Source organism: Poecilia formosa, unplaced genomic scaffold (assembly GCF_000485575.1).
Source record: "Poecilia formosa unplaced genomic scaffold, Poecilia_formosa-5.1.2 Scaffold454, whole genome shotgun sequence".
NCBI lineage: Eukaryota > Metazoa > Chordata > Actinopteri > Cyprinodontiformes > Poeciliidae > Poecilia > Poecilia formosa.
In genome coordinates this window covers 103,943-130,995 of record NW_006800393.1, presented here as the reverse complement: position 1 = coordinate 130,995, position 27,053 = coordinate 103,943, and the positions used below count along the sequence as shown (strand labels likewise).

Here is a 27,053-nt window from a genome sequence, read left to right as displayed (position 1 = left end):
TCACACCGACATTTCTTTTTAGATAAGTTTATCAAATATGTTAATAGACAGAAAACTGCAAAATCAAAAAAACAAAACAAAAAAACAATCTCTATACTTATTACAAACGAGCGAAAAAGAAATTACCTCAAAAACCCCCATACCCGGTCGTGCCACACTCGGCGGTAACAACTGACATGAAGGATTTGCGACACCTTAGAAAAGAGTCTTTCACATCGTTGTGAAGGATTTCTAGTCAGCTCTTTAAATTGTCTCTGATTCCATCCCACATATGGCCAGTTTGTTCATTTCTTTTTCCTAATGTCAAATCATGAACTCTGATCTGAACAGAGACATTGTTCTGGGTTCCTTCGGGACATCCTGGATGAGTTACCAGACTGAGACGGCTCTTCACTCATCTATGCTTTTGTCCAACTTGTGGCACTTTTGGTGTGTTGTANTTTTTTACTTTAATCCATCCAATACGTCGGTGGTCCAATGCAAAACTCAGCAGCTGAAATAACAGAAGGCATGCATGAATCCGAGAGCGAGAGCCACGCAAAAAAAATGAACCTAAAATTAAATAAAAAAAATTAAAAAGATGCGAATGTACAGTTCAACCTCTGCTCTGGTCCACTTCACCTCAGCACGTAAAGACAGTCGCATTGTAACTTAAACTGAGATGGATTTGCCAGTGGATTCTTAAAGCTGCTGCGGCGAGGCAGAGATTAGCATCACAGCTAAACGAGGGAATGTATGCGTGTGTGTCGGTGCGTATGCGAGAGAGTATGTTTTTAGAGTATGTCTGTGTGTGCACTATCTTTTCAAGGCTCTTCCTTTTCAACAGGTGGTAGCTAGGGACTGGTGTATAGGGGGCTGGAAACAGCGAACGTGTTCCACAGTGGAGCTGTCCGTCTCCACCGCCTTCATGTACTTGTTGAGGATGGCGAATATCTCATTGTTGAGGATCTGGTACTTTCTGATGCGGTCTGCCATCTTCTTCAGTGGCTGCAGAGGAAAACAATGAAGCACAAGTGGTGGTCTTGATTAATAAAGCATTTTTATATCCCTTGGAATTTTTTTTTTGCTTTTCGTCACTAATAATGGGGGAAAATTGGAGGATTTTCAAAAACTACATATCTTCTTTTTTTACAATCCAAGTTAAATGTTTTTGAGAATTCGCTAGGTGTTTAAATATGAAGTCAGAGGAAACGCAGAGATGAAATAAGTTTTTTAAAAGTAAAACTGCATTTCCTCAGACATGTCAAGCTATAAGTCAGGCTTCAAGAGGGTGAGAGAGAGAGCAATACTTTGATCAAGTAACAGGAAGGCTGTAAAAGTTGCTCTTTTTATGTTCTGAGCGGTTCAGGCTAGATTTGGAAATTCTGGCAGCCTTGGAAACAAAATTAAGGTAAGTATCTGTAGACACGTGGAGACTGACGGCGATGTAATGCCAGCAGCGCTAATCGCTAATGTAAGATGCTAAAGCTAATGTGAAGGAAGTTAAGAACATTTGCCTACGTGTTACTAAGATGCTGATCTCTTGCACGTCTTCTCTGTTGTTATTATAAAAAAGCTGAAGGTTACCAACATTAAGACAAGAAAAAAAAAAAAAACATTCTCACTGTTTTTCTTTTATAATACAGCATAATTTATAACACAGCTATTAAGTAGGAATCCCAGGCAGCTAAAATCACTCTTTGGTGGTTTAATGATTTGCAAACCCCAGAGATAGTTACAAGGCGGGGAATTTTATTTTCTGTTTGCAATTTTACGTGATACATCACAACTATGAGGAGAATAATAGTGAAGAGAATGGTACAGGACACATGATATAAAAAAAATTCCAACTAATAAAAATCTGAAAAGTACAGTGTGCATTTCCATGCCCCCCTCCAACGCCGTGGACGGCGCGCACTCACCACATTCTTGATGATCTCGTCTTTGCCGTCCTGCCTCTGGACTTTGAGCAGGTGGTAGCAGAAGTCGAAGAGGTCAAAGCGGCGCTGCTGTCCGAGCAGCACAATGATGGCGCAGCCCGCCCAGTTCAGCCCGTCCCCGAAGCACTGCCTGCAAGGGAAAGGCACACGCAAAACACAAGATGAGTTTTCCGCAAACCAGTGCGACCCCGAGTGGGTGCAAACCGTGTTAACAGTATCTCGCCTCTGAGCCTGACAGTGGCCTATGAATAAAAATATTTCGCCGGCATTTCTGCATTGACCGGTCTGAACGGATTTTCGAAGGCCTGTTTGAACACATCCGCTCGCCTCGGGCTGATCCGCTCTCTGATGCGCATCAGTCAGTACTTTACTTTCTCTATCTGACAAAACCGACCAAAGAAAGCACATAACTGAAGGAAAGAAGGAGGAAAAATGCATCAAAAACAAAAGCGGCTCTAAAAACACTCATTCTCAGCACAGCCTGAGACCCGTCTTCCTAACCTGGCACGCCAGATGGTTTGTTATAGTAGCTCACCATCTGGGGAGTTGGAGCTCTTTGTACAAGGACAGACATTTTAATCGCAGTAGTTAAGGATGTCTGGCATCATTTAGATTACAGAGCAACATACCAGTGCTTAGACTATTAGTCTGAGTTAATGAGTGCCATGCAAAAAGCTTCTTCGGACCACCTCGGTTTTATAAAGCTAAGCAAAAAAGTGTTACATTCTTAATCGTATAGCAGAAGCATGTTCTCTCAACATACAGCAGCACACTGCTTCACAGCTAACATAGTTGGGTTTAAAAGTTCCAGGTTAACTTATTATAAATTTAAGTTTTTTTTTTTTACATCTTTAAAAAAATACAAGTGTGCTTTCTTTTTTTTAGAGACAAGATGTTGTTGTAACCGTCACAGGATTTGGCGGAGCAAGAAGACAGCTTGTTAAAAAGAAATCCCACTTCTGGAGCAATGAAGATATCCAGCTAAAATCTAACTGAAGAATTATATCAAGACATATCATGAAAAAGAAAAACAAATGTAATTAAATGTAATAAAAAAAAAATGTAATAAAAAAAAAAGTAATATAGATTTTAAACAATTTATGTAGACACTATTATCAGAGCCTTTTCTTCCAAACAGAAGATGTTGTCTGGACCTCTGCTCCTACTTTGTGTACAAACAGCAGGCCGACTGCCATGTCAGCGTGAAAAACCAGGCCCTTACTCTTTATTGCAACAACTTCTACCGTTAAAAGTTCCTTCACATTATCACAATTAGCAGCTTGCGCTCCTGACAGCTCCCACCTGGAAGCAAAACTCTTCAAAGTGCCGCGCAGCTGTCGGCCAGATGCTACTCACTCCGCTGTGAACTCGTGCGTGCCGACGGGGATGCAGTAGACGAACTGCATGGCGCTCCACAGGCGATGGAACTCCATGCACTCGTCCACGTGCATCACGCCGTTGGTGGGCGGGGGCCCGCGCCACACGGCGTCCTGCAGGAAGCTGCGAATGCGCGTCAGGATGACCTCGAACATGGAGAGGCCGCAGCAGAGGCGCTCTTTGGTCAGCAGGTCCCCCTCCCTCGCGATGGCTATTTGCTGGAGTTTAAAAAGAGAAGAACACGTTTTTTGTTTTGGGTTTTTTATTTCTAAAAAATGGATGGAAATTCACATATTTGTAGAAAAAAAAATAGATAGATAAAACTTATTTAGTTTCAGCGCAGCCATAAAGGGATTACACTGACCTGTGGAGTTCCCAGCCTCTCGATGAGAGGCACAAGGTGGAGAGGCGCGTACTTCGCTTCCAGCCTCTTCATCCTCACCTCCAGTCGCTCTCCCTCTGCGTGTCACAGAGAACCGGACAGTTACAGAACCAGCAGAGCTCCGAGTGGGCAGCCACACACTGCAGGAGTAATCTCCCAAAATTTGGAAACCGTGAGCCATCCGAAGTTCAGTCTACCTTTGATGTAGACTCTGGGAAGAATGTTCTGGAAGGGGGCGGCATGAAGCAGGTCACACACTTCCTCCTGGGACTAAGGGTCAAGCAAAATGTCAAGGGAAACTTTTAAGCCACAAATTAAACTCACTTTGCTTTACTGACAGCCTTACCCTGCATCCAGACAGCCAACTTTTTTTTTAATGTATTTTAGTTTAACTAAGTTATTAATATATACTACATGTGGACATTTTTTTTTCAATAACTCATGTCTCTGCAGTCAGGCTATTTGATAATGTGTATGCTTTATTTTTAGAGAATTACGAGTTTGTATCTCTGTGCAGTGACCGATGTAATGCCAAAATGACTGATTATTTTCTTGAAATACTTTTTATTGAAAACATGCAGACAGAATTGCAAGTCCAAATTGCTCTTCTCTAGTTTTATCTTTGTGAAAGGCCATAAGAGACTAAGGGCGTTTTCAGAACGGCAGACTCGTTTTGATTGGGGACCAACATTGAAACATTTACTATACGTTCAAACTGGTGCAATTTGCTTTCGGCCTCCATCTCGCCTGCGGTGGCGCTACAAGAGGAACTGCTGACAAAAATGACATGAAAACCTCTAAAGACGACATGAGCGCAACTTCCCTCTTCACAAGATGGAAACAAAAATGTAGCGGCGTCATATTTTAGAGGTATTGGGATTTCTTTGCGGTCTTTAGCAAAAGACCACAGCCTATGATTCCAGCTAGCGCCAGGCTCTCGCGTTTATTTTGGTTGTATTTACCCGTAAATGCCCTGTGCTATTGTCCACTTTCTGCTTATTGTTTGTTTCCGGTTTTGGCAAAAGTAGACTCGTACACATTTGATAGCAGGGGTGCCAATATTTGTGGCACAGGTCATTTTGTAAAAAATAAATAAATAAATACTTTTTGGTGTTGTGCTCAGTGTCTTGCTCAGAGGTTTTTATGTTGTTGTTTTTTTGTTGTTGTTTTTTTTTTTGTAGTGGTTCTTGGGACAGCGCCACCACAGGCGAGAGGGTGAACAGGTTTTTCAATTGGTTCAGCTCATTTGACACAGTGCGGTGCGAAACCGAACCGCACCAGCTGAAAATTTAACACCCGTTGCAATTTTGTTCCTCGGTCAAACCGAGTCTATACTGAAAACACCCTAAAAAGCTGCAATTTTTAACCACTAAATGAATATAGAATGATTTATTGTGATACTCGATGTGAGGTTATGCGACAACACTAAAGTGAAGGTGATTGTTAGTGACGGCAATTAAACTAAATGCGACAAAGTGACATCTTGTAGCGGATGAGACGAGAGTCATGCAACAATGAGAATCAGACACCCACACAAACAAACCGACTCGCTCGGATGTGATCCAAAGCAACACACACACACACACACACACACACACACTGAGTCAGTGCAGTCACACAGAAATGGTGAAATCATACTGAGAAAAACATGAGTAACAAGGCATGAAAGGAGTCAAACTTAAGGTAATTCGGAAATAAAACCAAAGAATTAAAACACAAGTCTGAGTCAACAACCAGCCAGAAGAATGGAGTCACCTCCTCCATGGAAGACAAAGACATTGAGATTTTAAGTTTTGTGATTATAAGCCCGTTTGCAAGGACAAACAAGGTCGTGATGCATGCCCTAAACATTTTCACTTTGTCGTAGATTATGAAAATCTCAGTCCTTTTTTTTTTCCATGGCTGATTGGAGATGGAAGTTGTATATGTGCAATAAAATGAATCAAATTAATTCATTAATATGTTAAAAAATAATAAGTGATTAAAAAAAATAAATAAACAAAAATGGTCTCTATGTTATTTTAATATCAACAAAATCTAAATCCTTACCACCTGCAGTAGTTGCCAGCGTGTAATGAAAAATAGAGTTGTGTTTAAGACAAAAAAAAAAAAAACATCATCAAAGATCAAACACTAAACACACCCACAAGCCTGACAGTTTTCGATCGCATCGTTTGATTTACACGGAGACAGTCGAGGCTATAAACTGAGCAGAAACCTCCAGGCGCCCGGCGCAGGTAATCACAAGAAGGGTCGGGGAGAGAAGGCGAGGAAGACTTTACAGCAGATTAGCTAGAGGGAGACGGCGGCGGAAAGGCCTCACCAGAGCTTGCTCGATGAGCAGGCAGAAGAGGATGGCGTTCCCGACCTCCCTCAAGCTCTGGAAGACGTCCGTCTTCAGCTCGGCGTATTCAATGATGTCCTTGAGCTGGTGGTGGAAGAACTCCAGGATGCCTTGAAATGGCAGGAGAGAGAAAATAAATTCACGAAACCTTTAGGAAATCAGAATTAACAGAGGTATTACATTTCTTTTTTTTGGTTTGTTTTTTTGCCTTACTGTCACACCGACATTTCTTTTTAGATAAGTTTATCAAATATGTTAATAGACAGAAAACTGCAAAATCAAAAAAACAAAACAAAAAAACAATCTCTATACTTATTACAAACGAGCGAAAAAGAAATTACCTCAAAAACCCCCATCCCCGGTCGTGCCACACTCGGCGGTAACAACTGACATGAAGGATTTGCGACACCTTAGAAAAGAGTCTTTCATATCGTTGTGAAAGATTTCTAGTCAGCTCTTTAAATTGTCTCTGATTCCATCCCACATATGGCCAGTTTGTTCATTTCTTTTTCCTAATGTCAAATCATGAACTCTGATCTGAACAGAGACATTGTTCTGGGTTCCTTCGGGACATCCTGGATGAGTTACCAGACTGAGACGGCTCTTCACTCATCTATGCTTTTGTCCAACTTGTGGCACTTTTGGTGTGTTGTATACCCAAAGCCTTACAAATCGCTTCAAAACTTCTTCCAAAATTATATATACTTCAATTACTTTGTTATTCATCTCTTGCTGAATTTTTATTTTTATTTTTTATGCATCAAGTTGTAGCGAATTGATTTTCTTTTCAAGTCTTTTAACCTACTTCATGTTATAGGCTGGCTCTATTTAACAGACGTGTTGATCCTGCAGATCCAAATCAAAACCTATGACTAATTAAAGATCATTTCAGGTTTTGTTTGAAAACTTTTTTTTTCTCTCTTAACTGAAATCACCACTGAAAAACTGCATTTTGAATTTGGTCCATTTATCTTTGTCTCCGTTATTTATTTTCGTCTGAAATATTGAAGTGGGACTAAAAGAGAAAAATAGAAGAAATATCTAAGGGGCAAAATATGTTTTTGGGATTTTTTTTGCAGCGCCATATATTACTCGACACTGTAAGGTTTCTAATCATGATGTGTGTAATGTAACCTCACCAGCCGGCTGTTAATCAGGTATTTCTGGGTTAAATCGGGGTGATGTCAACCGGTTCGTATGGCTGTTCTGACCCACATTTAGAGAGGTAAGTTCAAGTTCAGAAGCTCAAGGTAAGGAACATCAGTAATCTACAGATTACTAAATCCTTGTACGGATAATCCCATCTGACTGACATCTGCACTATAAGTCTGGATAAAGACATGGAAGCAGGTCAGGAATAATACTGAGAGGTAACACCAGGAGATGTTGAGTAACACATTCTTAGTGAGCATATGGTTTTGTGCTGAACAAATAAGACTAAATTCATTTTTACTCCAATGGATGTTATGTTTTGTCAAAGTTGCGACCAAGTCTCACGAGAGTATCACCTGAACAGCAAATTCTGTCATACTTTGGGGCCAAATCCTTATATTTAGATTAGATCACAATCAACCTTTTCTGTCTGTAAAAGCAGGTTTCAAAGTGAATTCACCTGACACTTTGAACTTTAGAGGCAGGCCTTGGGTCTTTACAAAATCAGAGTAGCACAGAGACATTGTTCTGGGTTTTGTCGGGACATCCTGGATGATGTCCGCATGTGTGGTGATGACGTATCATAATGCAGTCACTGGGAGGGGCGGCTAGCTCTCGAGACGTCAGCAGCCAAACCGTCAAGGTAGCTGTGGATGTTGGTTACGCAAAAGTAGGTGGCCGAGACAATGAGACACCATGAGTGAACAAGAGAGCGTCTGACGGCAGCAGGAGTGTTTTACCTATCATCATCTGCTATATGTGTAGCGTTAGCTGCAGTGGCGTTTAACAGCTAAACAAGTTGGAGTGAGACGACAATACAGCCTTATAGGGTTCAAGTAGCATGTGTCTTTGGAATAAACGTTTGATAACTACGCTATTACAATTATACAATTTAACTATCAACAGTAAACCACCTTATTATATATGTAGAAAATTAAGACTTTCAGCTGCTTCCATTCACTGGCCACACGTTTCACAAGAAAACCATGCATTAGATTTATAAAGCTTTAAAGCGTCCCGTTTTCATTGCTTATTTGAAGTTTGTTTACCTCTGACACTTGGGAATACTTGCGGGTGTGCAAAGTTGTAGTTATGTAACAAATTATTCAATTTTGCTGTGGAAAGAAACTAAGGATAAAACTTTCTTTTTCTTTTTTTTTTATTTTTGTAATTGTCCGCCGCAAACAATCTGTTTAAGAAAGTTTTCATAAAACTGAAGTTGTGTCTGTGACGATACAGAGTCCCACTCCCTGTTGACAAGCAAGCGCACACGCCTCCCCCTGATGGGGTGGTGCCCTGGACGGCGAGCCACATCGCCCTCATCAAAAACCGCCCCACTGGCTGCAGCTAATTCAGCTCACCTGGGGAGCCGTACTCATGGCGTGGCAGACGGCAGATCTTGGGCATGACTTCTATCAAAGTTTTTACATATTGCAGGATGGTGCCCTGTAACTGCAAAGTGACAAGAGGAGATTTATAGACGACGTCAGGCAAACGAATGGAGAGAGTGCACAGAAAGAAAAGAGAGTAAGAAGTTTTAGAACCCAGAACATTGAGGGGGAAGAGATGTGTTTGTAAGTGTGGAGAAAAAAAAACCCAATTAAGATAAAATACCAGGCTTTTGACAATCTTGAGTAGCTCCTCCATCACCACAGCGATGCCTTGGTAACCAAGGAGGCGGCAGATGGTCTTAAAATGAGGCGGGCCGACAAAGTTTCTATAGGAGCTGTATATGTGGGAGTAGGCAATGTTCAGAGGCTGAGGAAAAAAGCAAAGAAAGAGAGAGACAAAAGACAATGTAAGTCTCAGCTAATTTCTTCTAAACGCAGCCAAAACAAAACGGAACGTCAACCTACCTTGGACCCATACAGGTAATAAGGCTGCACATTGGCTGGCTTGTCTCTTTGAGGCTCCTGGGTGAAGGGAATAGCTGTGCGTACAAAGCTGAGAGGAGAGGGGGAAAAAAAGTTAAACACCGAGAGGTGGAAGCCAATAAGAAATCTGAAGAGATCTACGAGTAAACCGACCGGTTCGTGGATCCGTTGTAGCAGTAGTTCGGGAGGAAATCAAAGTTGAGCTCCCAGAAGACGTGGAGCGTGATTCGTCCGTAGGGGGCCGAAACGTTGTGGTTGGCCTCGCGGAACATGGCGTCGAAGCTGTCCAGGGTCATGTGCTTGGACAGCAACCGGTGGGTCAGCCTGTTGATCTCCAGCAGCCACTCCAACTCCTGGCCAGGTGTTACGGGAGCGGCGTGAGAAGGCATGATGCAAGAGGAGCAACGAGCAAACTTCTCTCAGCGTTCTTACCACTATGGATGTGAGGTCCTCACTCTCAAAGCGGCTGATGGCATGGTCTAGCGACTTGTACATGGCGGCTGAGATCCTCTGGGTGATCAGGCGGTTCAGATCAATCGATCGACCCAAAAGCTGAAAGATGCACAGTCAAACCGGTAAATCGGGTCCACCGACGTGAGAGCAACGCATCTTTGGTTTTCCGTGTACCTGCACGTGTCTCTGCTTGAGCAGTGTCTCGTAGCGGTTCGACGGCGGGTACGGAATGATGACGCCGTAGTTTTTACACTCTGCCCTGAAGCGCTTGTCTAGGAGGACACTGTGGAGAAGACCTAAATGTATTTAGGGGAAGCCTACAAAGATTGTCGGATCTTTAGGAAGTGCTGTTGATAATACCTTCCGGCCATTGCTTTGTAGTAGGCAAATATCTGGTCTGCCAACTTGTACACAAACTGATCAAAGCAGAGGTTTACCTAAGAAGAGGCAACAGTCAGTGAACTTTTGGAGTCTTGACCGACTTGTCTGGATTTAGCTCTTTTTGCCGTTGTCCCTTACCTCAGCTTCGATTTCGTCGTACAGGAACTGCTTCTTGAACTTGGTCAGAGCGTAGTAGCCACTGTCATTGTACAAGTCCAGAGGATACAGAACGTATCTAGAAGAGGAAGGAGTTGAAGTTGTTATTACCGGCTCACTTCCAAAGGACAGGCTGAGGCTGAGTGCAACAGTGAGCTCGTCTTACTCCATCATGGAGGGCTCCTTGGTCTCCAGGATGTGGTCGGTCAGGATCCAGGGCATGGACATCTCGATGGGGAACTGGATTCTGCGGCCCATGGTGAGCTCCAGGAAGAACTCCCTGAACCACAGCTGGGAGAGGTCGCAGCACTGCTGCAGGGCCTCTGACGACAGAACAGAGAGGGGTTACTAAATGTTGGCCGAAAAAAAAAAAACTTTTGGCGGGAACTTTGTCAAAAATATAAAAGAATATATGACCTGAAATAATGTCCATACTGTGCTTTAACTCACCGCTGAAGTTCAGCAGGTGTGTGAAGAAGAAGGAATGCTTGTGGAAGTCCTCTATGGCCACCACGATGGGTCCGTCAAGGCTGCTGCGAAGAGTTTTCTTAGATCCACTCTTGTCAGCTATTAATGACTCCAGCATGGTGCGTACCATGTAGAGCTGCAAAAAATTAAAATAAATAAACACACATTTTTTAAAAATATGTCCAACTATGTTTTTTTTCCCTCTTGATTTAGAGAAAAAGCTCGTTTTGTCTTCTGCCATGCAGTTCTTTGAGGAATTCCCAAATTGGGCCAAGAATAATCTAGCAAGTGACATCCTACATCCTACTGATCTTTTGAGAATACTTTGTCTCATCGCAGGGTAGAGCCAGCAGATAAAGACGTTCCAAATAAATTAATAGGGACGAATCTTCTTTACCTGTGTACTGGAGGGTCCCACTGCTCGACGAGGCACCTTGATGTCAAAACCTCCCTTTGGGTCTTTCTCTCCCCTCAGGCAGGGGTCGTTTGGAGGCTCTCTTCCTCCCTCCCAGTCACAGACAGTCTTTCGAATGGCCTGCAGGACACTACGGAGAAGAGGAAAAAAAAATTTAAAAAAGGAATTGGTGCAGGTAGGACGGTTTCTTTGCTGAATTATTGTTCGGCGACATTAGAAGAGGTATTGATGTTGTCGTTTTTCAGGAACCTGATGAGAACATTCTTCTTCTTGCGTACGGCCTGGCGCAGAGGCTCCCTGAGGGTGACCTGAGCGAAGTCCTGCAGAGCCGCGTAGATTGTGTTCCTGATGGCCTGGTTGAAGACGGACTCCATGCGACCCATCAGAACCTGCACGGTACAAGACACAGAGTAATGCTTTGTTTTTAATTAAGAATTAAACTGAAATATGCAGAATACCAGCTGTTTGTGTGTGAAATTAGCTTGTATGTGACAGCTGGTTTTTACGAAAGATCTACTCAGAGAGGACAAACAAAAATGTTTTTTTAGTAATATTTTTGTTTGTATGCCTTGAAAGACAGCGCATCGCAAAAAAGCTCCCAGTAAAACGGGTTGCTTTGTGGTTGCAACTCAACAAATTGTAAAAACATTCAATGGGGATGAATGGTTTCGCAAGACGCTTTTTATAGCAGGGATCTGGTTTAAAAAGGGCCAGATCCCTTTATATGTTTTTTCCTTACGTATAAAGAAAAACTGAAAACTTTCTCAAAAAGATGATGGCTACATTTTCTTATTTTTGATGGCTACATTTTTCTTGTGTTGTTGATAGTTGCATAGTTTCCAGCAAGAAAAATAGGTCTAAAGAAAAATGACTGGGGCTTATAGTGTTGGTCTGTTATAGAAATTAAATGCATTTATTCCACGGGGGGGGAAAATAGCAAAAACATGCATGTGTTATGAGATCTATTTTTAAATCTTTTCTTCATCATTTTTAGTTTTTCAGTTCTAAGCTGCAGAAGGTCCAAAGAGCCAGTTGTGTCTCCTGAACTGCAGGTTGCAAACCCCTGACTGGCTTACAGATATGATTTCCAAACATTTACCTGCAGCCCTTTGATCATGGCGATAACCTCGACCAGGGCAAACTTCTCCTCGCTGGTGTAGTTGTAGCGCGTGGCTCGCTCGTACTCCTCCGCCGTGCCGGGACAGTCCTTGTTGCAGAACTTGTCCGTGGGATGCACCAGCTTCCAGGAGTACTGCGGGAGACAAAACCGTGTTTTTGTCAAAGCTGGAAAGATCAATGGTAAAAAAAAAAAACAAAACACCAAAACGAAGCTAACATCTCAAAATCCACACATATCGACATTTGGGTAAATAAAAAAAAAAAAAAAAAAAAAAGTGATTCTCGCAGCGGAACACGCCATCGATCCTCTCCCCCCCACCCACCACCCTCCTGGTTCTTCACTCACGACTTCCATGACGTGCGTGCTCCACTTGGACAGCAGCTGCAGGCCCCTCAGAGCCAGGTCGAACAGCTCCCTGTACTCCTCGTCCGACTTCTGGCTGTCCAGGCCCGAGCCCGTCACCACCTCGCTGTTGCTGTAGCGTGCCAGCTCCGAGATGAAGCGGATGTGGTCGTCCCTGATCTGCACCATCTGCTCGCACAGGTTGTACTGCGGCGAGATGCTGCTCTGGGTGCACGTCCACCTGGGCACGGGGCGCGCAAGTGTGTGTGTGTGTGTGTGTGTGTGTGTGTAGGGGGTGGGGAGGGGGAGGTTCAGGAAAAGCGAGAGCAGATGGGATTTTTGAACGAGGCCGATGGGAAGCTGCAACTTTTGTCTCGTTTGGTCGGCGGTGCGGTCTTACCTGGACTTGTTTTCTTCGTAGTGAGCGCTCGTCTCTATGTAGCGTGACAACTCGATCTGCATGTCTCCAAACAGAGGCACGACTTGAAGCTGAGTAAACACATCAAGTGAACATCTTACCCTCTGCCACACAGACATTTGGACACGTTTCTGCATCTCAGACGAGCTAAACAAAAGAAAAAAAAAAAAGAAAAAAAAAAAAAAAAAAAAAAAAAAAAAAAGAAAAAAAACACCAAGCATTCTTACTTTGAAGAACTTGTCGATCTTGCTCAGGTTGATCCTCTTTTTGGCATCTAATTTGTAGATATTACTGACGTTCCCGTCCATCAGGTAGAGGCCAAAACCCATGACCTGGCAAACATTAGGAAGAGATGTGTTGAAAATGCAAAAAAAAAAAATCCTCAGAAGGCTTGAGATTAGATGGTTTCATTATGTTTGTTACAGGTTCGAAACAGGGCTGAAATAATTAATTGGATCAATCAATTATTGAAATAATTGTCAACTAATTTAGTAATAGATAAATTATTTACTGGAGTCTGTAGACTGAAAAACAGGCTGCAATTAAGAGCAGTAATTAAGTCAAAACTGCACAAGACGCATATATCTTGCATTTAGAATAAAAAGAAATCCTCAGGTGGCAGTTTTAGCTCCAACCTATTCAAATCCAGTAAAACAAAGAAAAAAATCTCCTATTAAGCATCTTTTGATATCCAATTATTTAAAAAAAATGGCAATATTCAAAAAAAAAAAAATCAGATTAGCCGTATGCTTGTTAAGTCGAGCAGAAAGGGCTGAGCTGGAAAATGTGGGAAAATGTGCAAAATGTGCCGCGTTTTCTTTTCATCCGATTAACCGTCAAAACAATTGAAAGAATAATCGATAATAATAGTCAATGAACTACAATAGCGGTGAGTTGCAGCCCCAGTTGGAAGCAGATGAAGAAGTACCTTTAGCAGCATGTGTTTCTCACTGGGCGTCAAATACATTTTGTTTTCGTAATAGTCCACGCAGATGTTGACGATGTCGGCCAGAAGCTCCTCGTAACCTGGAATCACCTCCAGCTGTTGGTGCAGGCACTATGGGGGGGAAAAAATAAATAAAAAAAATTTTAAAAAAAAACAGCAGAAAAGGCTTCAGATGCTAAAACAACGGCTAATTCCCAGAACAGGTATTTATTTTTCTTATGCAGAAGAATTTTATTGAACTCAAAGGGGAACGAGAAAAATGCACAAAAAGTTGATGCGTTTCTCATTTCGGGGAGCCTTTAAACGACCTCTGTGACATCACTGCATCGTTTTGCAAGTCCTGCTGTTTTAGAGGTCAGTCCACAGTCAAATATGTCCATAATGGCACCAGTGGACAGAATGAAAAGTAACTCATAAATATGAACCTCTTAGCGAATTATATCATTTTTTTTTTGTTTCAGGCGAAGTTGAGATCTAAAATACATTTTGTGTTTCCTTACAGAAGGTGGCTGTTTTTAAACTTTTAGATATCCATCTGTTCTTCCCTCACCTAGTCAAAGATTTCCCCTTTCCCAGAGTGGCAACACAACCCTAAGCCTTCTTTTGCCGTTTTGACATTCATCAAACCCCGAACGTTTTTAGGGACCCGTGTTTGTTCACGTGTCGATACCTGGGGGCCCCATGTACCACTTTGTCATGGCTTCTCGAATGATTTTGAAGTTTCTGAATCTGCATTTCCAGCAAACTATAAATGACCTGCCCTTGTCCTACTTGCATTCAACCTCGTTCATCCCATCATTGACCTCAAAGATGAGCTGACGAGGTCATTGATGTTCTATAGCACTTCACCAAAATTTCTACGCATGCCTCCAAGTTTTATTCGATGCTTAAGTTTATTGAATTCAGATATTATTATTCCAAATCCCAAATATTGTTCAACAGACACTATTTATTTCCACTCTTGTACGGCTGAGCGTGGCTGGAGGGAAAGTAAAAACTAATTTAACATAGATTTATTTTTCCTGGCCTGAACTTTTCGAATTAAATAATAAACTTCAGGAGCGAGGACCTGAAGGTTCGCCAGACCTTTTTTCTGCTTCCTTCTAGTTTCGAGGCAGAGGATAACTTGGTTTGCGGAGCGCTGTTTAATTTTCAGACCTGTTACCGTGCAGAGCACAAATATGAGGTCCTCCTTTATCTGCTTTCTATTGCCAGTGGGTTTCGACATTATTAAGTTTAAGTTTTAGCAGGTCAGACAGACGGTTTATTATTATGACAGATTTAAATAAAGATTGTTTCCCTCCCCTCCCCCCCTCATTCGGAGTACGCTGTAGGCCCAAAGTTTCTGCAAAAACACAAAATGTTACCGAGTATTTTTTTGTCCAAAAGGTTAGCATACTGGAAATAAGACAAAATTAACTTGCAAGTAAATTTTCAGCAAGCTACAGCAGCTCGTTTTGAATCAGTAATTGCTTAATATTGATTTTTTTTTTTTAAAAAGTACTAGTTCCACTGAGAGATTATTTCACTTATTACATGGCAAAAAATATTGTTAAAAGAGAAAAATACCTGCCAGTGGATCCAATACTTTTTTTATTGATATTAAATAATTCTGGACTTAAAACAAGCTCCAATATTTTGTTGAAAAATGTCTTGTAAGTTAAGTTTTTTTTGTTTGTTTGTTTGTTTTATAAAGTGTAGTGATATATTTCCACTAGACATTAGGCCAAAAATACTGGGTGAAATTTTATGTTCTTGTTGAACAACAAAATTTCTTTTGCACCAAAACCACAGTTGTATTTTATTTTATTTTTTTAAAGCAACATCCAGAAGATGATGAATAAACTAACCTGAGTGATCCTGTTGTGGTTGGCTAAAAACATGGAGAGGTTCTGGGACTCCTGGATGGACTGAGGGTCGGCCATCTTCCTCAAGAACTGAGCTGCCCTTAAGTCACAGCAAGAGAGAACAACATCGTGTTTTTGTTTTTTTTTTGTTTGTTTTTTTTGGGGGGGGGGTTTAACCGAAAGGAAAACCACGGCTGACATAAAGGCAGCTACACGTCAGACGGTACCGTTTGTAGGCAGAGTGATCGTTCTTCACGCTACACTTCATGTTCTTGAGTTCGTCCAGCACCGCGAACATGTTGATAAATTTCCCCAGCGTGAGCAGGTAGGCCTCCGACACGAAGTCTTTCCTCCGCTCGGCGTGGCACAGACGCTTCACCTCGCTGCAGAAGCGCTCTATAGCTTTCCGCTGCGAAAACACAAGACACCAATCAGCCTGCGTCCCGAAAGGGAGTTTGAACTTCAACATGCATTCGGTTTTAATTCTGCACACCATCCCAAAAATAACACTTTTATTTTGAAACGGCAGCGGCGGCTGCGGTAGCTCCGTTAGCGCTGTGTTCAGTACTGCAGGCTGATGCTTAAAAGGGCCACTCACAGAGTCTATTGACTTTTAAGAATATATCAAGCTCTAAATAAGGACTGCACAATGCAACATAATCACAATATCAGTCTGCGGAACAATTATACTGCCAAGGACAGTTTGGAAAGCAATATTTTCCATTTATTGACAACGCTGCTGAATGCACACTTTAAATGCTAATAACTGCAGCAGAGTCCAACACAGACGATCATCCCCGAGAGGCTAAAAAGTCACAGAGAGCGTGGAATGCAATATTATGACAATCTAGTTTTCATTACTGTGCTCTGTTTGTCTAGAACAGATTGCATTTCTGGCATGCCGCGTTTTATTGTTCGGTGGCAACGACCGATGCTACCAGCAGTTGATAAAAACCCTATTTGGGTGTGCAACTGCTTACACTTGTGTGCTGTTTTTTTTTTTTTTTAAATCTGCAAAAAGGTGAGGCCACCCCTGATCTGGATCAATCTGTAAAAACATCCGTTCAAAAGAACTCTCTTTAATTACTATTTTGATACATTTGGGAGACACTTTCCCTTTAAATCATTAACGACACCAACTCCACTGTTCTGATGTTCAGAGGCTGATGTTCTCATGAACTCACCTGGAAGTACATGAACTTCATGAGCTTGGTCACTTCCGGCTCCAGCACCTCCACCGTTTTCTCATAGATCTCCACTCTGTTGGGCTGCTCGTTGCATTTCACCTGACACACACAAGATGGCGCCATTATTCAAGCTGGGCTTCAGAGTTCAGGTAAGCAGCTAGGTTTAAATCTAAAAACTGAACAAAACTATACTCTACTGAACATTATTTAAACATTTACATTTGTTTTTTTTTATTCCCTGTGATTAAAATACAATCATGTTCAAATTTAATAACGTCTTTCATCTTTTAAGTATCCGTAAACCGTGTTGAGGTGTTTTCTTAACAGAAGCTAATACACCGGTTTTCAAAACCTCGGTTTCCAAAATATGTTAAGATTAGTCCAGGGATCATAGCTGGCAACTAAGTTTCTGATTCAGCCACCAAATGGTGTAAAGTGTGAAAGGTGAACGCCCATGTTACATGTTCTCCGACATGATTTCATAATGTTTTGAGCACAGCAATATGTGCTTTGTTATTTATTTTTGCAGACAGTTGTGGTTCTGGTGATTCATCGTGTGAAGTGAGCTCACTTTCTTTCTTTTTTTACCTGGGGAATGGCTCTGGAACAGCTTCTCCAGGTGTAAAGCATCACTGCGTATTCATGTCCTTCCTCCAGCATCTCGTTCTGCACAAACAGAGGAAAAAGAAAAAGAAAGAGCAAATATAATTTAATACAAAGCAACTACACAGTCACTTCTGATGAAATAAAATTGTTAAGTCTCTGTTTACACTGCCTTGCAAAAATATCCATACTCTTATTTATTTATTTAAATAGAAATCTGAAGTTTTCCCATTTGCTGTGCGATCATAAACCACATCCCGTTGGCGTATCACATAAAATCCAGACTGAATGCGTTGTTTTTTGTGATTCTACGTTTAACTGTTTGTCTGCGAAGCTACCAAGCAACTTGGCATTATGTCAAACCCATCAGCTGAGTCACTTGTTCCCATTCGTAATGAATATTTTAACAGGGTTAGATCGCTTCCTCTCTTAAAAATACGTGGGTTTTCCCATCCTGACAGTCTTCAACCTCATTTCCACTTCCTGATCAAGCAAGTGAAGTTAAATAAAGCTCCACTTCTCTCCTCGTTGCTAGTCAAATCACGTTCCCCACTCTTTCGGCAATTGGGAAGGGAGGGGAGAGAGCCTTAGCGGTCCGTTGCACTACTGATTCACCAACTTGTGAGTGGGAAGTGCGTCTCTGTGAGCGTCTGTGTGTTTTTGTGCATGTGTGTTCTGCCACAGGATGAGGCAAAGGAGGCCAAACGTCCCAAATGATGGTCGGTTCACGTAAAACAAGGCTCCCTTTACGAGCGTGAGGCCGTTTTTACACAGAGGGCTTTGTGAACAGGAACAGAAACTACTAAATGTGGAGCACAGTTATTTTAATATTTGTAAAGAAATAAGGCTACCAGCAGGTCAGGACCTGTTTTTGTTATTACAGGGTCTCTGTAGGTTTCAACAAATAAAATTTAAGACTTTTTAATGCCACTTTAAATGAAATTTAAGTCAGAAAAAAACTGTCAATTTGAGGAACAGTTGGGGGAACTTCCTGCATTACAATCAAGCATAACAAAAACTGTGAATGCAGCTTTGTGCCCACGATTGAGGGAAAAAAGCTAGCTAGCTGGGGTATATTAGCAGCTGGTTGCCGTTAGCCTCAACCGCTTCGAGTCACAGAAAGATGTTTGCGTGCAACTCAAACTTTTACCTAACAGAAAAGTCCCACAAAAAAAAAAAAAAAAGTCATACCAGAACAAAATTTAGGACCTGTGATTAACAAATTTAAGGCCAACATACATTTTCTTAATGAATTTAAGACGTTTTAAGGCCTAAACATTAGACACATAAATCTCAGACTTCTTAAGGCTGCGTGGACACCCTATGTTATTCTCTTTGAAGCAGAACACTTAAACTCACCATGCTGGAGTGGACTGTGGCTTGCTCTATGTAACGGGCGATGCCGGTCACAAAGGCATTCCTGTCTTCGAAGTTGGTGTCAAAGTTAGCCTGCAGAAAAGGAGACAACAGAGTCGAGTTAGACACGGTATGAAGCAGCAGGAGGATCACGGTGAGAACTAGTCGAGGGGAGTACCTGGTACATGATGGAGGAGGGGGGAGGTTCGATGCATGGCTGCTGGTCCGGCAGAGGCAGCTCCTCCAGCAGGTCCACGTTGGACAGAGCATCCTCCAACGTCACGTGGGTTGTCATGGTAACAAGGCGTCACTCAAACAACACCTAGGTCTGAGAAGGAAACACTGCAGTAGGTATATGAGCGGACGGCATTGGGGAAGCAGATGTACTTTAAAGCAAGTGCGTAAAGTCAAGGTGGACTTCAGGTGGAGCATCGCGTCGCAGTCGGGATTTTTTTACTCGTCCAATTTTTGTTGTAAATTGTAATTCAACCTGGATAAAATCCACCCACCAGAAAGCAAACTTCCACACTCTGAAACCTCTGGTGACTTTATTGTCAAAAAGTAAGAGTCTGCCTTTGCTAGGAAAAACACAGAGAGAGGTGATTTTGTAATGCTACCCGCACCAATCAGTTTCCAATACATGATTCTCCGGCCAATTTGACATGCCATTTCTCATCTGCTGGTCTTCAATTTAAAATCTGAGTAAAACAGTGTTGAACAGCAACTACTCTCTCACACATGACATGCAGTGCGCTCCTAATATGAAAAAAAAATAATGATGGCTCATGGGAAAAAGGGTAGGAAAGTAGATTTTGATTAATAAATCAAGTTGAATCATTTTTTTTTAAATATTTGCCCACAAATCTACAAAAAACATATACATTTTATATTCAAGACAGAAAAAGAAACTTGATGTTTCACCAAGAGCTTCACAAGTGGAATAGTTTTAGCTTCAAACGGTTCAAATTCATCATCTTTCGCAATTTGGTTATTAGTTGGTTAATAGAAAAAACAGTCAAAGGATTAAACTGACTAACTGCACTGATGTTAAGTCAAGCAAAAAAGGGTTGAGGTGTGCACATAGCTCCATACGCTGCTACAAATCTAAAGAAATGCTATGCTGTTGCAATTTAGACAGTAGAATGTTAATTTTCTTATTTAAAAGTTTAACTGAGTTGCTTATTTGCATCATTTAATGTCTTTCTAATATCATATAAAGGAGGATTATGTGGCTTAATGAAAATTCAGCAGAACGTGCCAATTTTTTTTTTTATCAGATTAATCAATTAATCATCAAACTTAAACTTAATTTATTGTAATTGCACAAAGACATAAGGGAAATTGGCAATGAAATGTCATCACATGACCTCCGGAGCACGCGCGCACACACACATACACACACACACACACACACACACACACACACACACACAAATAAATAAATAAATAAAAAATGCTGATTGGTTGATTGCTAAAATAATTGTTAGGTCTAGTAAACAGTGGAGATCAGAAACTACTGGCCAATCTGATCAGCCTGTCTCCATTTAGAATCCATATCAAAATCAGTCAAAAGTCTCTCATTCACCACAATGTTTACTGATTAGTTCACTTCCTGCGTCTCATCCTCCTTCTGATAAGGAAGGGGAAAATTGTAGGTTATATTTGGAAGACTATCAAAAGCGCAAATGATTAAAAATCTAAATCAAGAGCAAGAAACCTCAGGGGTTTGGTTACGAAATAAAATAAGCAAAACAAATAAGAGGTGCTCGCTGGCACGTTGTACAAAAAGAAGGAAAAGCTCTACTGACACCAAGCGCTTCTGAAATAAACCAACTTAACAGCAGTTCTAAGTATTGCTTTATAAACACACAAAGATAAAAACGCACATCCGCTGCTCAACCTGTTTAAAACGAGACGGGAGGCATTTGATTGACGGATCAAAAGGACAACAATATCCCCGTTCTGAAGATATGCAGAGACGACGCTTCTCAGTCACACAAGATTTCCCCCTGACATGTCTAGACGGCTTCATTTCCTTTCTGTGAGACGTTCACACTCTGCACAGACCTACAGCTCTGTCTGTTCATCCTGCACCTGCGCCCCTTCCTCGCTGACTCCACGGCAACACCAGGCAAACACGCAGGGGCAGCGAGAAAAGGGGAAGAGGCCCCTCGCCGTTTCCTTTTTTTGCCTGCCCGTTGGGCTCGCGCGCTCAAAAAAAGTCCTTCTTAAAATGCCAGGAACTGGAAATGTCAATAATCTGACAGAGGCGAGGGAGGCTCTGACAGTGAATGACATTTGAACGCACCCATCGCACAAAGCTCGTCAGAGCCGCTGACAAATGTGGGTTTTTTTTTCTTCTTTATTTTTGAAACCCTTAGCAAGCTGCGTTTCTGTCACCTAAAGTAAATATTGACTTATATAACCATGTCTTCACACAGCTATACTTAACTCTTAGCATCTACAAAACCAAAGTACAACAACAAAAATTGTCATACTGGCAATCATCCCACATTTATCACATGTTACTGTGTTTTTTTGTTTTTTTTGCCTGACTGAGCAGACAGTGCTGATAATCAGCTTAATATTCAAGGCCGGGGACGGCACAAAGAGAGCCACAGGGTCAGGAGGTAAACCACAAAGAAACAAAAAAAAAAAAGCGGAAGAGAAAAAAAAAAAGAAAAAAAAAAGATCAAAGTCAGCCGACAAGCAACTTTTACAGTACCCGAAAAATATTCAAGAATGTCTTTTGATGAGTTCCTTAACGAGAATATTACATCACACTGTGGCCCACGTTGTTGTCGGTCGCGCCCTTAATGTGCACGTCTGCGAATGATCGGCAAGCGAAGCTAATGGGAGGTAGGTGGAGTTTCCTGTCAAGTCAAACTGTCAGACCTCACAAACACAAAGGGTAAAACGCCAAAGTAAACCACGTGGTTCAGAGCCAAAAAACCAGAAGACTGAGTCACTCAAGTACCAGTAGGACAGAGGCGCTCATCTGCATAAAGATCAGGCCCAACATTATAGGGATGTGAGCAAACTTCTATGTCTTCATTTTATCTTTTTTTTATCACACACAGACAAAATACATGTCTGTGTGTGAATGTGACTTCATAGTTTAAAGGAGCACAGTTGATGTCGGGGTTATCACCATCGAGCTTATTCTGTTTGGTCCTATTGGTCTATTGACTATTGGTTCGAACGACTAAAGTCTGAATGAGCAAATTGACAGTTTATCCATTTCACAAACGAATGCCTTTGCGGTCTGTTGGAGATCTACACAGACCGTCAACAGCTTGGGATGATCTTCTCCTCATGCTGGTCACCAGCTTGGTCGCACACTGCTGCGGGACGACATCCAAATCAATCAACACTTGTTCAGTGGGGTTGAGGGCAAGAGCGGGGGCAGGCCATTCCACCCTCCCACATTTTGAAGGTAGTCTCTAATCTCACTGTAGAAGTGAGAATTGACATCCTAAAGGATGGTGCGACTATCAAATATCAATTAAGAGACATTTAGATTTGTGATTTAACGCCTTGAAATTGGGCCTCCGTCTCTTTAAAAACTCCACCTTCAGGACATTGCTCCTCCATGAGCCCTTTGACAGCCCGTCTTATCGGCGTTGCACTGAGAAGTAGATTGTGTGATGAGCTCAGCTGATGCACAGCTCCACCGGGTGTTTGCTAATTGCTGCTGGCTAGTCTGTAGGAGCCGAGCGTGGGAGTCACGGGGGAGGGCTGCTCTGTAGCGTGAAAACTGCAGCTCCGAGGAGGAGCTTTGTCCTCGAAGACGGCGCTTGGCCCCACCCAGGCGTTTTTACACAGCTGAGTGGTTGCGACGGGAGATTAATGGATTTCTCACACATGCATGAAAGAATCAAGGCAAGACTCCAGGTGTATTTTTGAGGATATAACGTGAAGTCCAAAAAGGTTGTTTTTACAAAATACTCCCCCTTTAGCGCAAACAAAAAGAGACTGTCAGTGTCTTTTTAAGACTTTACAAGGTTATATTTAACTATCCACAGATTACACTAATTAAAGCATGCATCATGCAGCCAACTAGCTCCAGGCACTATCTGTCCAGCTGACAAACGGCCTCGGTGATACCAAAGTCCCATCTGTGCTTGGGGATACAGACACAGCCTAAGACCCTGGCTTGGCTGAATAAACTTTCCCACCCTATACCAGACTGTGCTCAATAGTTAGAGTGTCTGTGAATCTCAGTGTGCATGTACATCCCTATAAAAGAAGAAGGGCCCCTTCATTCCCCTCCTGGCTCTTGGTAACAAAACTCAGCCTGCATCACGCAGGAAGGGCTAAAGCAGGCAAAGGGAAGAGCGAGTTTCTAACCAGAAATCTCACCGTCTAGATGGATGTTTAAAATGGTGTTGTAAAAGTAACACCATTTCTTCAACCGCAGACAAGCTGACACGGTTATATCAAGATATTGTGTAAGGAAATAGTAACACACACACACACACACACACACACACACACACACACACACACAAAAAGACTGAATACGAGTCGGGGTGGGAAAGGAACTCCACTGTATGTTCTGGTTGGCTATTTGACAGTCATCTGCTTTGCTGGAAGAAAGTGTGTCAGTGCCAGTAGTGTCACTCCCCTTAATGGGATACCCCGCTTCGCCTCCAGGCTAGCTCTGCATATGCACACACAGTCATGTGCCAAGCAGACCGTGATCCCATCGTCTTGAAAGGAAGTGAGTATTTAAGGAAAAACCAGCAAACGATTCCTCACATCACATCAACATCTGAGTGGTGTGCAGAGTGGAAGCAGGTACAGGACTCTGGTCTGGTGTTTCACATGCCCCACTGTCACGGGAAAAACGAGCTGCGTCCCCAGGTCGTCGTGATCTGCCGTTTTCCGATCATCACTTGAGTAACGGGAATAAGCTTACCTTCCGTCACGGTCCACTTAGTAAAACTGGTATGGTGACATTAAAACACCTGATCCTCACAGTCATTTTTGCAGAAGTTTTTTTTTTTTTTTTTGTTCCACTTGCTATATTTACAGTAGCAGCAATAGGAACAGGAACGACTACAACCGATGATATATACACACACATGTCCCCTTCCCTTTTATTTAGATTGTTTTCATATCAGTGGCATATCACTTATCCGTTTTGCTTCTCAGGTTACCTAAAATCACTAATACTAATCGTTATCAGTCATGTATGATGACTTTGAGTATAGAAATACGATAATTTGACGGTAGTCTTATAATAGATTAAAGACAAAAAAAATATGTAAGTCACGCTGATTTTGATTTTAGTCAAAATGCAAAAATTAGCCCCGTTTCTGCTGAAATAACATATGGACTCAGGGGCAAATTTATTTTATAAATACATGGACTTGGAATGGAGATCAGGTGACTCGAGGACAGATATATGTCCAGCATAAGCACTCAGGTAGATTGTGACGTTTAAACAATGTTGAATGGGTAGAAAGTCTCCTAAATTATGCCAGAAAAAAAAATGTCCTTTGCACCATTACGCCGCCAGCATGGACACAAAGAACGAGGAATCTATGCGTTCATGTTTTTTTTGTTTTCTTTTTACACCAAATTCTGGTATACCAACTATACAGAATCGTAGGGTGACGGGTTAACAATCATCACACGTTTAAAGTCACTTAAATCTCCATTTTTTGACATTCCTAAGCTCAGTTTGAGCCTCATCAAGTTTAACATCTGTACAGCTGAATTGAATGAGTCGCTGCAATCTAATTGGTTGTTTGACCAGCTATTATACATTTTGTTTTTTATTCTTACCATCACTAGAGTTTTTATTATTATTAATACGATTAATACAGTTAGTCATTTTACGTGCAATGTCAATTATACTGAGCTGTTCTCAGTATTGTGTTTTACTACTTTCCTTGTTATTTTTTTTTTACCCGTTTGTGTTGCCATGACGCCCAAATATTTCCCCACTGGAATCAATAAGAAAAGCTCATGAGTGTCAGCAACATTCTTAGTATTGTTTGTTTCTAGCCATGTTTAGACATGGCTTTTTTTTTTGTTTAAACAGAGCTCAAAAATACCCTTCTTGTTCTAGATAAACAGTTATATTTTTCCATGCACCAGAATAAGCCTAGAAGTATTTGCAGCCCCTTTCTTTTTACACCAGAGCTTGTTTACAGCTCGGAGGGTTTGCATAAGAGGCAGATTCACAGTCAGACGGATGAAAAAACAAAAAAAGAAAAAGTAAAGCAGCAGCCGAGTTCACATACTCGTTTATATGAAACGGAAGTAGGCTAGGTGAACCTTGTCTGCTCACAGGCCTGAACGTCTATCCACCGGGTGTGATGGCCCTGAAAGCATCTGCATTGTACGGCCTGGTGGTTGAAGAGATCAACCCGAGGAAGAGGAGGAGGAGGAGGAGGGTGGAGGGAACAAGCCAGAGGGACAACTGCATGCAATATTCATGAAACGATATCAAATTTAAAACGTGATCGGGAGTAGAAAATGTGCAATCGAGACATCCGGGGGACTCCGTTCGCTCGGTCTTAACGCTTCGAGCCGTTTCCAGCCCTGGAGGGTGTCGTTTAGCCTTTACGTGCTCCATCATTCATGAGTGCACTTGCTGCACGGGGACCCTCTCCTCACCCCACCCATCTCAGTGTGAGAGCTACGATGCCGATGTAGGCTAACGGAGAGAGAGGAGAGTGGGAGGATGAGGAGGGATCCCGTTCATGTAACCGTAAAAATCCGCGTCTCTATCTCCGCTCCGCCTGCGGGATCCGTCTAATGTTTTCCCTCCGTGCACGGAGCGGTAAGCGGCGAGAAAGAAGCAGAAAGCAAATACGAACTGAGAGGGGTTTGGAGGTGGTGGTGGAGGGGGGGGTGTTGAAAAACAGCCACTCCAGTCTCCAGCCATCATCACTACCCAGCGCACATCCCCAGCAAACCCCCGTTCATCTTCCTCTGCATCCATCGCTCCGTTTCTCACGTACCTGAAAATTGCATGTCCGTCTGGGCGACGAGCAGGCGGGCGAGCGGTGTCGCGGTCTGCGACGGCAAGCCGACGATTCCTGGGTTTGTGATTCTGTTCCTGCTCCTCCGTTTTCTGTGCCGATTGATGCTCTAGTTTCGCTCAGTACCAGCCCCGCTGCTAATCCACCCCACACAAAGAGCAGAAAATGGCTGCAAGTGCATATTCTTAAAGGGACAGTCACAGTGGGGTGATGGATGATGAGGGGGGCCCTCAGACACGCTGATCTCGCGTTCTCACTCTCGTTTGTGGGAACATTTTGTTTTCAACGCGTTAAAAAATAAAAAAAATAAAAAATAAAGTTTGACTGTTTGAACATTTGTTAAAGAGGAAATTAAGACACGTTTCCCTCCCCGCACCCCCCTTACTGGTTCACACTCTCCTCTAGTTGGTTTTGGCTTGTGGTTGCCTACTTCAATTTAGAAGTAGATTTAACACTAAAGGTTTTACGGTGTTACTGATGTCCGAAGTTGAGTCAACATTGTATGGAACCTGGAGCAGAAGTGACATTTGTTTCTGACTGTTAACTCATACCAAACGCCCTCTGATCGTCTTCTGTTGGATGCAATTAAAATGGGGATAACTTTCACCTTCTGCCGGCTACGAAAATTAGAAAGAAAATTAGAAAATAAAAATAAACATGTAAATCCAAAAAAAGTGCCCAAACAAACCAGGCATCTCCTCTTTCAAAGAGAAATTGGGATTGAGACAGCGCTTCAGATCCAAAGTGCATTTTTCTCACACATAAAGTTAATATATGACATATTTATTGTAATGTTGATTATGTACATAGTATTATTATATACAATGTATATTGCTGCAGTTTGGTGATTGTGTGTCAATAAACATTGTATATTAAAATTTTATTTATACAGAAACATAATGCACAGATGATTTATAGGGTAACTTTAAACTTCTTCCTGCTCCTTTTTGAAGCAGAAAGAAATGTCTTCTTTTATCTTTTACTTTTTATTTCTTATTCCTTTTATTTTATTTCATTGTCCAAAATTTTGTTAGAAGTAAACAGAAACCCTTCGACAGATTTTGTTTTTCTCTCTAATGTGCCGCAATATCACTTCAGTCCTTCGTGTTTCTTTGCTTACTCCTGTGTTTTGTTCCTTGCACGTTTCAGTTTCCAACTTTTACCCCTTAGCCTCAGCTGTTCCACATTTCCTCTTATTACTTCATCTGGTTCCTTTGTCATTTTTGTTTTGCTCCTGCTTCAGTCTTTAAGCTCTGAGCGTTTCTTTCTTTCTTTTTTTTGCTGAATGCCAGGGCCACATTGTCGCTGTGTGCAA

At 42.0% G+C, this 27,053-nt stretch overlaps 1 protein-coding gene across 2 annotated transcripts; it reads right to left on the bottom strand.

The window, feature by feature from the left end:
• Positions 1-440: 440 nt before the first annotated feature.
• On the bottom strand, positions 441-25,910 carry cyfip2 (cytoplasmic FMR1 interacting protein 2). 2 transcript variants are annotated; one of them, XM_007577774.2, is made up of 30 exons: positions 25,718-25,910; positions 18,919-19,068; positions 18,744-18,833; positions 17,370-17,447; positions 16,779-16,880; positions 15,822-16,003; positions 15,598-15,694; positions 13,730-13,858; positions 13,029-13,133; positions 12,784-12,872; positions 12,387-12,624; positions 12,021-12,173; positions 11,171-11,310; positions 10,904-11,051; positions 10,489-10,642; positions 10,205-10,361; positions 10,021-10,117; positions 9,862-9,938; positions 9,676-9,784; positions 9,481-9,600; positions 9,202-9,401; positions 9,031-9,118; positions 8,789-8,932; positions 8,536-8,626; positions 5,999-6,132; positions 3,876-3,948; positions 3,661-3,755; positions 3,276-3,514; positions 1,902-2,049; positions 441-987 (listed from the first exon to the last, which is right to left on the bottom strand). In XM_007577774.2, the coding sequence occupies exons 2-30, from the start codon at positions 19,033-19,035 to the stop codon at positions 820-822; spliced, it is 3,762 nt and encodes a 1,253-aa protein (XP_007577836.1). In that variant the 5' UTR covers positions 19,036-19,068; positions 25,718-25,910; the 3' UTR covers positions 441-819. The 2 variants fall into 2 exon arrangements, with proteins under 2 accessions (XP_007577836.1, XP_007577837.1); XM_007577775.2 differs by having other exon boundaries at positions 6,002-6,132.
• Between the last annotated feature and the right edge of the window lie 1,143 nt (positions 25,911-27,053).

Coding starts and splice junctions, on each gene's coding strand:
- cyfip2 (XM_007577774.2), bottom strand. CDS start 19,035: ATGACAACCCACGTGACGTTGGAGGATGCTCTGTCCAACGTGGACCTG. Junction 18,834..18,918: donor CCTCCTCCATCATGTACCAG/GTACTCCCCTCG, acceptor CCTTTTCTGCAG/GCTAACTTTGACACCAACTT. Junction 13,134..13,729: donor AGAAACACATGCTGCTAAAG/GTACTTCTTCAT, acceptor AATGTTTGCCAG/GTCATGGGTTTTGGCCTCTA.